This window comes from Calliphora vicina, chromosome 3, assembly GCF_958450345.1.
Source record: "Calliphora vicina chromosome 3, idCalVici1.1, whole genome shotgun sequence".
Classification (NCBI taxonomy): Eukaryota; Metazoa; Arthropoda; class Insecta; order Diptera; family Calliphoridae; genus Calliphora; species Calliphora vicina.
In genome coordinates, this window is record NC_088782.1 from 46677082 (window position 1) to 46691475 (window position 14394).

At 30.8% G+C, this 14394-nt stretch overlaps 1 protein-coding gene across 1 annotated transcript; it reads right to left on the reverse strand.

Moving 5' to 3' along the window:
• Window positions 1–4376: 4376 nt before the first annotated feature.
• Window positions 4377–4858, reverse strand: LOC135955437 (uncharacterized). Its single transcript, XM_065505788.1, has 2 exons — window positions 4796–4858; window positions 4377–4724 (listed from the first exon to the last, which is right to left on the reverse strand). The coding sequence occupies exons 1-2, from the start codon at window positions 4856–4858 to the stop codon at window positions 4377–4379; spliced, it is 411 nt and encodes a 136-aa protein (XP_065361860.1).
• Window positions 4859–14394: the final 9536 nt, after the last annotated feature.

Below are 14394 nucleotides of genomic sequence, written 5' to 3' on the forward strand. Positions count from 1 at the left end.
GGATTGTCCGAAGCCACATGTTGACATCATAACCGATTACAATTGTTCTTTGGTCAAAGATTCCAAAGGTTTTCAAACCATGAATGCTGGTTTAAAATTCAAAGAGGATGTGTACAACATTATAGATAACTTTAAGGTGGAAATAAAACGTGGCCCCAAAATGCAAGAAACCTATTTGAACATGAACATTGACATTTGTGAAGCTCTGAGTGCTTCACACAAGAATTTTCTCATGAAAATGATTACATTGGAAATACTACGTTCCAGCAATTTTCCTCTAGAATGTCCATTGAAGAAGGTATAAACATGTTTATGAATACTTAATGGTTATTGGTGTAATATTTTATTTTCTATTTCAGAATGTTTTTTATTACATTCGAAATTTTACCATCAATAATAATGTTATACCTCCATACGTTCCAGAATTGGAGTGGTCCGCTAGCTCTGAATTTTTTATCAATAAACAGAAACATTTGACTTTCATTTCATATGGTAAGATTATCGATTCTCGTAAGCAAAGTTAAACCTTTTTTTGGTAGTTTAAATTTAAAGTGTAATTTATTAGAATTTTTAGTATATAATTAATATATATTACAGGTTTTAGGTTAATGTTTGTAATAAATATTTTTACCCAGTGTTGTTTCAATTATCTTGATTATTAAAATAGTAATAGAACCATATTTCCTGAGCTGTAATCCGGATTAAAGAACTACAGGCGCAGATCCACGTGGGGACAGAATTTCCTTATTCCCAAATGAAAGAAAATTTTACATAAACCCACCATCAATATGTGACAATAAAATAATTTTCTGATATAGCGGTTATACGACGGGGTGGGGCCAATTATGTACCGATCCTCACGAAAGTTGGTAAAAAGATTTAGGTTCAATAAATTATATCTATATATATAAAAGAGTAACGTTACTGACTGACTGATTGATTCATCATCGCACAGCCCAAACGGCTGAAGCTAGAATCATGAAATTTTAACTGTGGGTTCCTCCCTACCCATTTTTGGAAATTCTAACTAATAAAGATACAAAAAAACTTAAAATTGCATGTTACTCCATTTAAAAAATAAGCTGACAGGTGTTTCGTACTTTTTCGAAATTCTAAACATTTAGGGGAGAAAACTGGTAAAAACTGTATTTTGGTACTTTTTTTGCACCCCATGTATTTTTTAAACCAATAAACATAGAAACAAATTTTAAATCGTATTCTTTAATTATCAAAAAATAAAAAATATAAGTTTGGTACTTTTTGGAAATACGAACCCTTAAGGGATAAAAATTGTGTTTATTTTTGGTACTTTTATGTGTCAGATTACATTAGACATACGAATATTTTATTATTTATTAAGCAATGGGGATAAAAAAGGTACCAAAAAAGGGGATAAAATCGGTAAAATACATTTTATTTTAAATTTTTAAGCCAATTTTGATAATTTTTTTAATATTGGTTCCTAGATTCATACAAAAATTAACTAACAGGGTGTTATTTGGAACTCGAGTGCCAAGGTGTACATTGGGCCAAATCCGGGTAAACAGTTTGGTACTTTTTTTTAAAACATATTTTTTCATGGGCACATTAACACAAATTTTAATATTTTGAGACACGTCTGTACATAAACAATTTTGGCAAAATGGAATATTTTTAAAGTTCGAACTTGAGGGGTGTTCGAGGAAGAAAAGGGAAATAGGTACTTTTCTCCTAATGGTACTTTTTTAATATTTTAAATTATTTCACTTATTGACATTAAAGTTAGCTAATTTGTATCTGAGTGAAGTTTGTGTTAAGCATAGGGTACAATATTTAGGTACCAAAATGTGAGAACTGAAGTATAGGAGACTTTTTGGTACTTTTTCTCTATTCGAATGGTACTTTTTGTAATTTCTTCACCAATGAACCTGGAAACATGAAGTAAAGCTTATATGGACCGGAGTGAGAGGGAATCAACAAGTGCCTGCTTTTTGGTACTTTTTATATATTGTAGCGGTACTTTTTGAATTTTCTGTAATAATGGACATAAAAATATGAAATTAATCGTATATGTTCTAAAGTGAGTGAGAATTCTAGGGGGAGACTTTTTGGTACTTTTTCTTTATTCTAATGGTACTTTTTTAAATTTTCTATAACAATGAAGAAAAAGAAAAAGTACCAAAAAGTCTATCCCTAGAATTCTCACTTACTTAGGACCATATATGCTTAATATCATGTTTATAAGCATGATATTAAGCATATATGGTCCTAAGTAAGTGAGAATTCTAGGGATAGACTTTTTGGTACTTTTTCTTTATTCGAATGGTACTTTTTGTAATTTCTTCACCAATTAACCTAAAACCATGAAATTAAGCTTATATGAGAGTGAGTGGGAAACCACAAGTGGGAGCTTTCTGGTACTTTTTATATATTCTAATGGTACTTTTTGAATTTTCTGTAATAATGGACATAGAAATATGAAATTAGGCGTCTATGGTCCCAAGTGAGTGAAAATTCAAGGCCATACTTCTGTGTACTTTTTCTTTGTTCTCATATGTACTTTTGTGAATTTACTATAATAATGGACCTAGCGTTTCCAAAAAAACGAAGAATTTCAAAACCGCGGTTTCGTTTTTTTTTGGGTTTTGTGATAATTTTTAAATATTAATTGTTATAGAAACAAAATTAGTTGATAATATAGGAAAGGCTATACAAATTTAAAATTCAAACTTGACGGGTTATGGTTTAGTGAATGCGAATTCAAAAGTGATAATCAATGGTACTATTTGTTTATTAATAATATAAAATAATAAACCTAAAAATTTAAAATTAGGCACACATGATTCTGAATGAATTTGAATTCACAAAAGGTGATTTTAGTGGTAACTTTCTTTTGCATTTTCTATAATAATGGACCCAGAAATATAAAATTGGACATTTACAATTAGATTCACAAAGGGAGACTTAATAGTACTATTTCATTCTTCTAATTGGAGTGGCGAAGCGCACCGGGTCAGCTAGTATTGTATAAAACTCGATTATGTACAATTTTATCACGGAACAGCCGTTTAGAAATGACAAATTTATTTCTAACAAATTTTGATTCTGCCCAACTGTTTGGTGTGGATTATGGTCTGGCGGCATCATCGATACATATTTCTTTGAGAACGACGTTGGTCAGGTCACATTTGCAGTTTGTAATATTCCATACAGAACGCCATTGAAGGCCTTTCAAACGACGCACAGTGGCGCCCGTAGAACAAGTGAGGTTGCAAAAATCAAAATTTCATGTGTCCCTAAAAAATATTGAATAAACCTCTTTTATAATAAATTGTCCATCGATTTCAAAAATGCTACTCCTATTACAATCAGATTGGTTCAGAAGATATAGCCCTTCAAAGTTGATTGATTTTCAGTTTTCATAAAAAACAGAAAATTTTTAGGTAATTTGGTCCGCTTTCAGATACAATATATTGAAAACTATGTAACTGATGGTCATTATTTTTGATTCTTTTGATAGATATATTTATTAAGAAAAAAATAAACTGTTTGCTTTGTATTTGTCCAGGAAAATCGATATTTGCCAACTATCCATTTTTTCAATATTTCTCAACTTTGAAGGAAAATAAAAAAACTATCAATTTCTATATTTGCCATATTTTCAAAATAAGTTCTTTGATTATTCTTTTAACTAATGCAAAAATTTCCAGCTACCCGTTCTTGCCCCATTTTTTTCTAGAGGTAAAATTTTGAAAAAAGAAATGGTTCCAAAAATGACACATGACCGTGAAAAACCAACCAAACATTTTTTTTTTTTTCAAAAAAAAAAAAATTTTTAATCTTTTCTGAAATAATTTTAAATCATAAAAGCCTTTAAAAAGAAACATAAAAAATTAAAAAATTTTAAAAAATATTTTATATTACTTCCCATAAAATTGATATTTCCACAAATTTCAAATTTGCTAACCCATAAGTAGGCACGTGAAAGCCGTAGAACTCATTTCATAGGCTGATTAATTATCTATCATATGCCTTTTCAATTTTTTTGATTATCTCATTTGGTTCAAAAGTTATGATTTTTGCACTGTGCGATGGTGTTTTATTGAAATTCAAATATAGGAATGAATGAGATGTTCACTCTTATATTAGTTACTATTAAAATAATATTACACATTTTTTTCATTTGTCTAATATCAATTTCTTAATTTGAACTTCTTAGAATCGACAATCTTACCAACCGTATTAAATGTCAAATATTTCCGTTTGTTCACAAAAAAATCACTGTAAGTAGAATACTCCAATTCGGGTACATATGGCGGTATGTAATAGTCATTTATGGTAAAATTTCTTATAAAATATAACAAGTTCTGGAAGGAAACAAACATCATATTTTTCTACTATCTAAACATTTGAGTTAACATCTTTACCTTTTTCAGAGGACATTCTATCGGCAAATTGCTGGTATGTTGTATTTCCAAAGCAATCATTTTCAATAGAAAATGGTTATGAGCCACTGTCATAGCATCACAAATGTCAATATTCATGTTCAAATAGGTTTCGAGGAGTTTGGGGCCCCGTCTTATTTTTACTTTAAAATTTAGAGTAATATTGTACAAATCCTGCTTGAATTTGAAACCAGTATTCATCATTAAAAATCCCTTGGCATTTTTTAGCAAATAACATTTGTAATCCGAAATGATATTAACGTAAGGTTCGGGACAGTCCAAGCTTGTGTAAACGGCGAACTGTATTGATGCATTTTAAATTATGAATTTTATTTGTTAAAAGATTTATATGCATTTCATAATTTTTTTACCTTTTTAGCAGTAACAATTTGTACACATATTAAACAGATTAAGATGTTGGCAAACATTATCATTTTTTAATACTGTCGCTAGTTTTTTTTTATTTAATTGTGCAACAAAATATTATGCCTTCATTTCATTTAATTTGTATAATTAAACACATTACGTGTATCAGGCTTCCAAATAGGTTTTAAATTGCGTGCTATAGTTATTTAGGTGGTGGTTTAAGTTTATAAAAGAATTGGGGATTTGACTAAAATTATCTTTTGATGGGTTACATTGATTTGATATTTTATAGGCATGCTTCTATAGCATGCAAACATAGTTTTCAAATTCTGTCTATCTTTAAGAAGCCACTAACTGGGGCTCGAGTTATGTTAATAATTGCCTGAGTAGGTTTAATTGATACAACATATTCTATACTGTGTAAAAAATGGTTTTCCATTTAATATTGTAGTAAATTAAAATAATAGTGGTAATAAATTGCAGTCATAATCGATTTTTAATTGTTTTTGATAGGTTCAATACTTACAGATATCTCAAATGTTCCAGTCATTGTCATAGTTTCCCAGAGCATAGTATGTTTGTTTTCATATATTTAAAAGTTTGCATTTCATTCAATTATAAAATATGTTTATAATAACGCTAGATTATTTATTATTATTACTTTGATCGTTTTATTATGTTCATTAGGGTGGCCCTTAATATACAAAAGTTTGATTTTTGCCATTGTCCCACGCCCCAGTTTTGGTGAACATAGGTAAAAAAATCATCCTGAAAAAAATTTAGGGAAATCGGTTGGGGTTAAGACGTGCCGTTCCGCAAGCCCTCTGAAGTTTTGAGATGTATACAAGGGAAAAAAATGAAATTTTGAGAAATATTAAAATAAAAGCACATTTTTACCTAAAAATATATCCATATTTACTTGTATATGAGTTTTTGTCTTCGTAGGATACCGCAAACCTATTCACAGGGATGACCAAAAAAATTTAATTTTTGTTATACTAATTTTAGAATTTTTTTTATCATCACATTGCGATTTATTGAGAATAGAATAGAGAATAAAACTATGAAAAAATTATGAAAATATCTCCTATAGTTTTTCCGTACCTGCGATTTAAATTTTGTGATTTTCTAATAATTTGTTGGCCATATTTTGGCGCATGAGCTCAATTTCCTTACAGAATATTATAGTCCAGATAATTCTAAATATACTCTGAAAGTTTTACTAAAATTGGAAAACGTTCAACCTTAAATCGAGAAAATCAAATTTGGAATTTCTAATGGAAATATTGCGAAATATTATACATTTTTGGGCCGATTTTGATGAAGTATTTATAATAACAGCTCAAAAATAGATATTAACCATTAATGGCACTTGGGGTTAAAATGAGACTCAACTTTTAATATTCAAAGCGAGTCCAAAAATAATCAATTTTAAAATGGAAAATCTTGAATTTTTGTATTTGTTTCTTCTGGACTATTTGTTTTCTAAAAGAGAAGAACACTTGGGGTTTTTTATATATTTCTTTCTCAACAACTATAGCTTTAAAATAGAAAAAGCTTTAAATATACTAATACACCTTTCGAATTTAACCCATTTTTATACCCTTCACCATAAGTGGCAAGGGTATACATATATAGATTTGTCACTCCGTTTGTATACTTCGTTATAGATAGAGTCGATATAGCCTTGTCCGTCTGTATGTTGAAATCAACTTTATGTAGCCTTTAAAACACTTACATACATTATTCTAACATCAATATATCCGCTATAGACACGGTTCGGTTGCTATTTAAAATCGAGAAAATCGGCCCACAAATGGATTAGATATTTATAAGGAAAAACCAGGACAACCTCGATTTTTTACCTATTTTGGATATCTAATGACAGATATTTCTAAGACCTTTGCAACGGCGAATATAAGGCCATATTAAGTCGGACCTAAAATCGAAAAAATATTTGTTAACTCAAATTTTTTTTCACAAACAATTTTTTTTGTCATTAAACTTTTTTCATTAATAAATTTTTTTATTTTTTTTTAAATTTCGCAAAAATTTTTTCTCTAATAAGTTAAAAAATATATTTGTTTTTAAATTTTTAAAAAAAATATTTAAAATTTTTATTTTAAAGTATAATTTGGTAATGGTATTTAAGATTCGATACAGCCGAATATAGCTAGTTTTTTTCATGAAGCGCTTCCTATCAATCCGGCCTATTCGACAGACGTAGCTCCGGTTCATATTTCATTGAACACAAAGACGCAGGCCATCACCGCAACTGCGACCGAATTGGATGATATGGTTTCAACAGGATGATGCATACGATTTGAGGTCATAGTGATGTCAAGTGGAGATGATGTGAACTGGTGACCGAGATCATGCTATTTGACTCCCTTAGACTTTTTCTTGTGGGGTTTTCTTAAGTCGCAGGTCTATGGAATCGATAGGCCTTTCAAATGAATATAAAATGTCGATGATATCTCACACACACTTTCTATTATTTAAATTAAAAGATATGAAGAGCATGATAAAAACCCTTTAAAAGGAAATCGGTATTTTTGATATGTATGTACATTTTTGACCGACAACACTATACTTACATCTATTAAAATACAAACATATCAAAATATTAAAAAAACAATTAAAAATCGATCAATTCTCTTACGACTGTAAATTAGTTTTATTAAATATTATTTTTATTTACAATCATTTCTGAATGTATTATTTTAATAAGACACACGCATCCAATTAATACATTAAACATTTAATTTGTGCACAGGTTTTTATTTGACAGCGTGCGTGCTCATTAAATATAGATAAACATTTTCTAAAACATTTATGAAATAAACTTAAAATTTTCATATTATACTTAAACCGATTCCACATAATTTATTAATTTACAAAGAGAATCCCAATATTTGCTGTCTTCTGATTGACGATTTCGGTCTTCCAATAAGTACTAGCAAACTTTGACAGTTGATAGCCCTTTTTTGAATCCAAATATTTGGTGTTCTGTAGTCCGATTTTTTAAAGCAAAATAATGCGGAGCTTAACAAACAGCAATTACTATTTAATGTAGATATGGTTGTTATTATCAAAAACTTATCATATAGTCCCCAACTCTTTTATTAACTTAAACCACCACCTAAATATGTATAGCATGCAAATTAAACGAAAACCATGATACACATGAAGTGTTTTATTGTTTAAATTAACTGAAACAAATGCAAAATAAATTTTCCGAAATGAAGTTACTTTTAAAAGTTCCAGCGACAGCGTTCAAAAAATGAAATTTTTTATAAACTGCTTAATTTATTTAATTTACGTACAAATTATTACTGCTAAAAAGGTAAAATTACTAAAATTTTGCAAAAAAAAAATTAACTTAACTTATTTAACACATAAATACAGTTCGCTTCGTATACGCACTTGGAGTGTCCCGAACCCCACGTTAATATCGTAACTGAATACAATTGTACGATGACAAAAAATTCTAGGGGATTTTTAATGATGAATACTGGCTTCAAATTCAAGCAGGACTTGCACAATATTATGGCCAATTTTAAGGTGAAAATAAGACGGGGCCCAAAACTACTCGAAACCTATTTGAACATGAATTTGGATATATGTGAAGCTCTGAGTGCGGCTCACAAACATTTTCTATTGAAAATGATCTCGTTGGAAATAATGAGAACCAGCAATTTGCCGGTGGAATGTCCTCTGAAAAAGGTAAAGAAATATAAAATGTATGGAGAGTAAAAATATAACGAGTGTTTCCTTAAATTCCAGAACGTGTATTATTTTATAAGAAATTTTTCCATAACTGATTATTACATACCGCCATATGTGCCTGAGTTGGAGTTTGGTACTTATACTGATTTTTATGTGAATAACCGGAAATATTTGACTTTCAATTCATTTGGTAAAATTGTCGACTCTAAGAAGCGTAATAGAAATTCTTTAACGGTTGTTAAAATATGAAGGGGAAATTAATTTGTATGATTTTGTTTGTAAATAATAAAAATATTTAAGTTATAAAACTCGGTAGATTAAAATTATTTTTAATTCAAGTGTTTGTTTTTATACCCTTCACCATCGTGAAAAGGGTATATATATGTAAATTTGTCATTCCGTTTGTAATTTCCACAATATAGTTTTCCCACCCTATAAAGTGTATATATTCTGGATCCTTGTAGATAGCGCAATCGATGCCCATCTATCTGTATGTCTGTCTGTTGAAATCAACTTTCCGAATCCCCCAAATAACTTACATAGACGATTCATATGTATATCAATATCTCCGGATTTCTTACGGCTCGGTTGGTATTTAAAATCGAGAAAATCGGTTCACAAATGGCTTAGATATAAGGAAAAACCCAGGACAACCTTGATTTTTGACCTATATCTAGATTACTAAGTCATTAATATAGACAATATGGATATCTAATGATAGATATTTCCAAACAAATTTTAAATTTTTTTTTTCAAAAAATGAAAAAAAACCTTTTGAAAAAAGAAATAAATTTTGTTTACCTAAAAATATTTAAAATTTTTATTTTGAAGTACAATTTGGTGAAGGGTATATAGCTCTCTTATTTGTTAAATTTGTGTTAGCTTTTTTAAGGCTTTAGTAACTAAAGTTTAGTTCAATTTTAGTACCGCCAACATTTTAGACAGAATATTTCTTCTACCGGAAAGTTACTTCAATTCTCTTTTGTTATTTCACTCTCACTATTAGGAAAAATGGAACATAGACTTCCTATGCGTAAACAAACGGGCAATTTTAAAAGAGAATTGACATTGGCTCTGAAATAAGCTAAACAAAATATTCAAATCGTCAAACTACATATGTTTTTAAAATCATTAATAAATCATCAACATATAATTATAAATTATTATAAAATAAATTGTGAATTTATTTAAAATAAATAGTGGGAAATAATTACCACGTTCAATATGTATTTATATTTCCATTAATTATGGAAAATAATTGCAGTAGCAGTGTATTTTCTATCTAACGATCAAGTATACAAACGTACGATCGTTTGAATGTAGTATGGGTTTTTTTTATAACGTTCTAGATTTATTAGATTTTTAGTAGTTTAGAGAATTTTTGCTCAACATAATAATTTATATACATATGTACATAATTAATTGTTATTTTATAACTTCAATTAAAAAGGTTTGAGGCATATATGACAACTAGGTGGGTAACTGAGAACCAAAAACCAAAGTCTGTTTTCAAAAACCTAATTCATGAGAATATATTGTCATATATTTTGTGACTGTATCACCTGCATACAAGCGCAGATCCAGAGGAGGTGAAATAGGAATTCCCACCTCCCAAAACAGAAAAGTTTTCAAATAAGTAAAAAAAGAAATATGTAGAACAAATTTTAAATTGCACAACGAGATCAAAACAAATTGTACGGTGAGATCATTTATTATACACAGAGAAAACATATTCGTAGTAGCAATCGAATTTGTTGCCAATGGAATGATTCGGTTGGACACATTGAATTTTTCGGTTCTATCAACAGAAAATTAGTTGATTAAGAAGAATTTCGGTTGAGGCAACAAAACTTTTGTTACCCCTTCTAAAAAGTTGTAGCCACAACTGTCAAATTTAGTTGCTATCACGAATCTTAAAAAAGGTAAGATAAGGTTTCCTGGCAGCCACGAAGTGAAGAAAAGAAGAGCAGCTCACGTGGGTCCAAGCAATAGGTCCCTTTGTGTTACCTGAAAGTAGAAGGGGAAGATTGAAAAGTTAAGAGTAGGTAAGATGTCCGAAGAAAGTGAGAGGGAGGAGATTTTTAAAATTGCGTACCAAGGAGTTGGAGGTTATTAACCATTTACTACTCCTTATAAAGGCATTAATGCCCTCTAGCCTCATATTCGAGAGCTCAGAAAGACTATCTTGGGAACGATGTCCCAGAAACCTTAAGCGTAGATCTCCTAATTCCGGACAGTGACAAAGAAGATGAAAAATGGTCCTATCCTCCTCCTCGTTTTGACAATTTCTGCGGAAGTAGTTGTAGGGCAAGCCAAGTCTCCTCGCGTTCGTCCACGATTTGGTCGGGGCCATATAGTTCTGGTTATAGAGCATGTGGGTTCACAACCCCATATTGTCGGAGCGAGCTCATAGTAGAATTTATTAATTTGTAGCTTGCATTTGGGTAACGCAATCTCACATAGGAAATCTATGTCTCCGTCAGGTAACATGGCGACATTTTTCTCCAAATCATAAGCAATGCAGTTGCCCGTAGTATCTCCGTGTCGCCGTACCCACTTGAGTACGACTGTTGAATGTCTCACCATCCTGTTTAAGGCTGCCAGGCATTCCTGGACCAAATTAGATGTTGTGTATACACCTGTTACAGATTTTATTGTGGCCTGACTGTCAGTATATATACGAATATCCCTGCCTGATATCTTGTTATAACTGAGCCAGTTAGCCGCCCGTTTGATGGCTGATATTTCAGCCTGAATATTGCTACATTCATTTGGAAGTCTAAAAGATAGCCTAGTGTCGAATTCCTGAATGTAGACACCTACGCCAACTCGATCTCTCTTCCTAGAACCGTGTGTATAGACTGAGAGACCCATTGTGTCATGTAAAAGTCCATATTGTACGGAATTGAGAAACCGTAATTCCTCGCCATGAAGGGACTAGAAATGCAGTAATCGATATTATCCTCAAGAATTCGAATACTACCTATTATACTGGCGTGACCTTATGGAGCATGTTTCCATGTCCCAAGGCCAAGGTAAATGCCATTATATCCACAGGGATCCAGTTCAATATAGTAAAGAGCGACTTTGTTGCGGTCGTTCTTAGACCTCAGGATTGCCATTCTTCTTAAAATTCTCTCGAATAGCATACAAATGGAGCCTTTGCCTAGTGCCTTCCACCAGACAGAAACTGCATAGAATAGTGTCGGTTTAATGACCGTGTCACAAGCCAGCTTACGAACTGGGGTCTAAATGAGTACTTATGGTCTTCTTACAGACATACATAGCCGTCAAGGCTTTTAATGTCCTTGAAAGGGTATTGGGTTTCCAGGATAGTTTACTATAAGTCCTACGTATTTTGCGTTGTCCGATAGTGTTAGTTCAACACCATTTAAATGGGGAAGCGAGAAATTAGGAATCTTATACATCCTTGAGATTCCACAGAAGTGGTGATACACCTAGTGGCCTTTCTCGTGATCAGTGCCATTCCCTTTTCGGAACGAATGATCCTATATCGTAGAAGGTTCGTGATGAATCATACAGTTGATTGGTCCAGACCAAGATCCTGTAGAGCTGAAACTATAGGTGCAGATGCTACATTATTGAAAGCTCCTTCTATATCGAGAAAGGCATTATCTTATATATTAGGATTATAGAACTCACACGCAGAGAAAACATATAGTTGTGTATGTTTACTGTAACCATTTCAACATTGGTACAAGTTTTTTAACAATATTATAGTCCCCGTAACTATTTACATAATTGTGGTAACCATAATATGGTTAATTTATGGTAATATTTGCTAAACTGCTTCTAATTAATACAGACTGTATGTAGTAATCATTACAAAGTATATTCATCTATAATAACATGTCATTACCAAGATTTTGCTGGGAGTCTAAACAAAAACATTTATTATGTTTTTCCGTTTATTCCACCTTGCATTTCTAAGTTTATGTCAATATATCGGCAATAATTTTTTTCTTTAAATTTTTAATTGAATAACAATTGCCAGCTTCCTTATAATAAATAAAGAAAAACATATAAATTAAACATAAAATAACAATAAGGATTTTTAAAAATAATAATAAAGCTACTGTTGTGTAAGAAAACAATAACAATTTATTTGCAATACAAACTTTATAATCAACTCGCTGATAAACATTGTTATTAAAACTATTAATATTTTCCGTTTATTTTTATTTGGGTTTCAAGTACACTTTTTAATTTAACATCCATAATCATGGAACATAAACTTAATGATCATCATACTACGTGCATTAAATACCAACAATATGTAAAGATGTGGTCACATTATTCAAATACTTGAAGAAATCGAAACTGGTCTTTGCTGTAAAGAAATATTTATTGAATTAAAAGAGTTGTCAATAAGAAAGAAACCTATACCGAACTAATTCGTTTGAGCATTCATCGTAAAAATGCCCAGAGTTTACGGCCAGACATGAAATCGTAATATTCCATCAAGACAACTATAGGCCATTTACTAGAAAGAATTGGTTGGGAAGTTTTGCCTCACCCGCCTTATAATCCAGACCTTGCCCCGTGCGACTAATATTTTTTTCGATCGATGCAGAAAGCACTCTCTGGGATATGATTCACTTCAGAACAGAGTATCCGAAATTGGCTTGATTCGTTCTTGGCCTCAAACGATGAGCAGATTTTTTTCTCGGAATCCATATGCTGCCAGAAACTAGGGAAAAGGGCATAGCCAACAGTGCACAGTGGTTCAGAATCAAATTTTTATAAATCTTGCACTTCCAAACGAATTCTAAACGAGTTTAAGTTATTAAAATGGGAACTAAAACTAATCCAGGGGTGCTATGACGGATCAAAGTAGGGTACCTTCGACATATACGATTTTAAAAACGTGCCTTTTTTTGTTTTTCATCCGATTTTAAAGATTTTTATATTTTTGGAAAACGCTTGTCTTTTTTATGCTTGAAATTTTAAAATTTTGCCATACTTTGGTTCGTTATGAATCCAAAAATAAACAATTTTCAATTAAAAAAATAGTAGATTTTTGCTGTTTTTTGGACGAAAAGGTGACTTAAATTTTTATTGATTTAAAAAAAAACTTTCTTTAAAAACATATAACAATTTTAGGCTTTTCTGTACGGAAAATATTTTGGTATAAAATGCATGTCTTATTTTTCGAATATGTCGCCCCTACGACATTCGGAATTTTACCTATTTTTTATTAAAATTTCAAATTTGGGACACATTTTCTAAAATCCCAAAGCTGAGATCAGAAAACGGAAATCAGCTTTGGAAACCTTAATGTGTTCCCTATCAATCTCCAAAGTATTTTCCCAGCCCCGAAGAAAATGTGGACCCTATGGGGAAAATTTTAAAAGATACCATTTTTGGGATTTACGCTCCAATTTTTAGGAATTGCGGGATTCCCTTTTATCGTTTGATAAGTTTTGTTACACTTTGTTTTTTAGAATGATATATTTAAAAAAAAATTTAAAATTTAATTGAATTTTGTTAATAAATAAAGATTTTATTACATATTACATGCACTTCGCTACCCCTACCCAAGTAAAATTAAAAAATATGAATTGAAATAAGAAAATAACTCATACAAAATTTGAGAATCTATCAATTACAGTTCACTTGATATTCAATAATAACTAACTAGTTTTGTATAGGAGATACCACTCCACTGCTCTGATCCCACCCATTTTTAAACATTTTATGTAAATATTAAGCTTTACTTTAACTTTCCTTTATAAGGGAGGGGTCATTCCTACTAAGCCGATCATGCTTAGCTAAACTTCGAACAGTAATCAGGAATAAATTCGTTTTTAGCTAACCTCCGTAGAATGGTAATAAATTGATACGGAGTTTAAAT

Bases quoted from the DNA above. Each gene is read 5' to 3' on its own strand.
- LOC135955437 (XM_065505788.1), bottom strand. From the start codon at position 4,858: ATGATAATGTTTGCCAACATCTTAATCTGTTTAATATGTGTACAAATT. The intron at 4,725-4,795 runs GTAAAAAAATTA...GCATCAATACAG, and splicing joins AAATTGTTACTGCTAAAAAG to TTCGCCGTTTACACAAGCTT.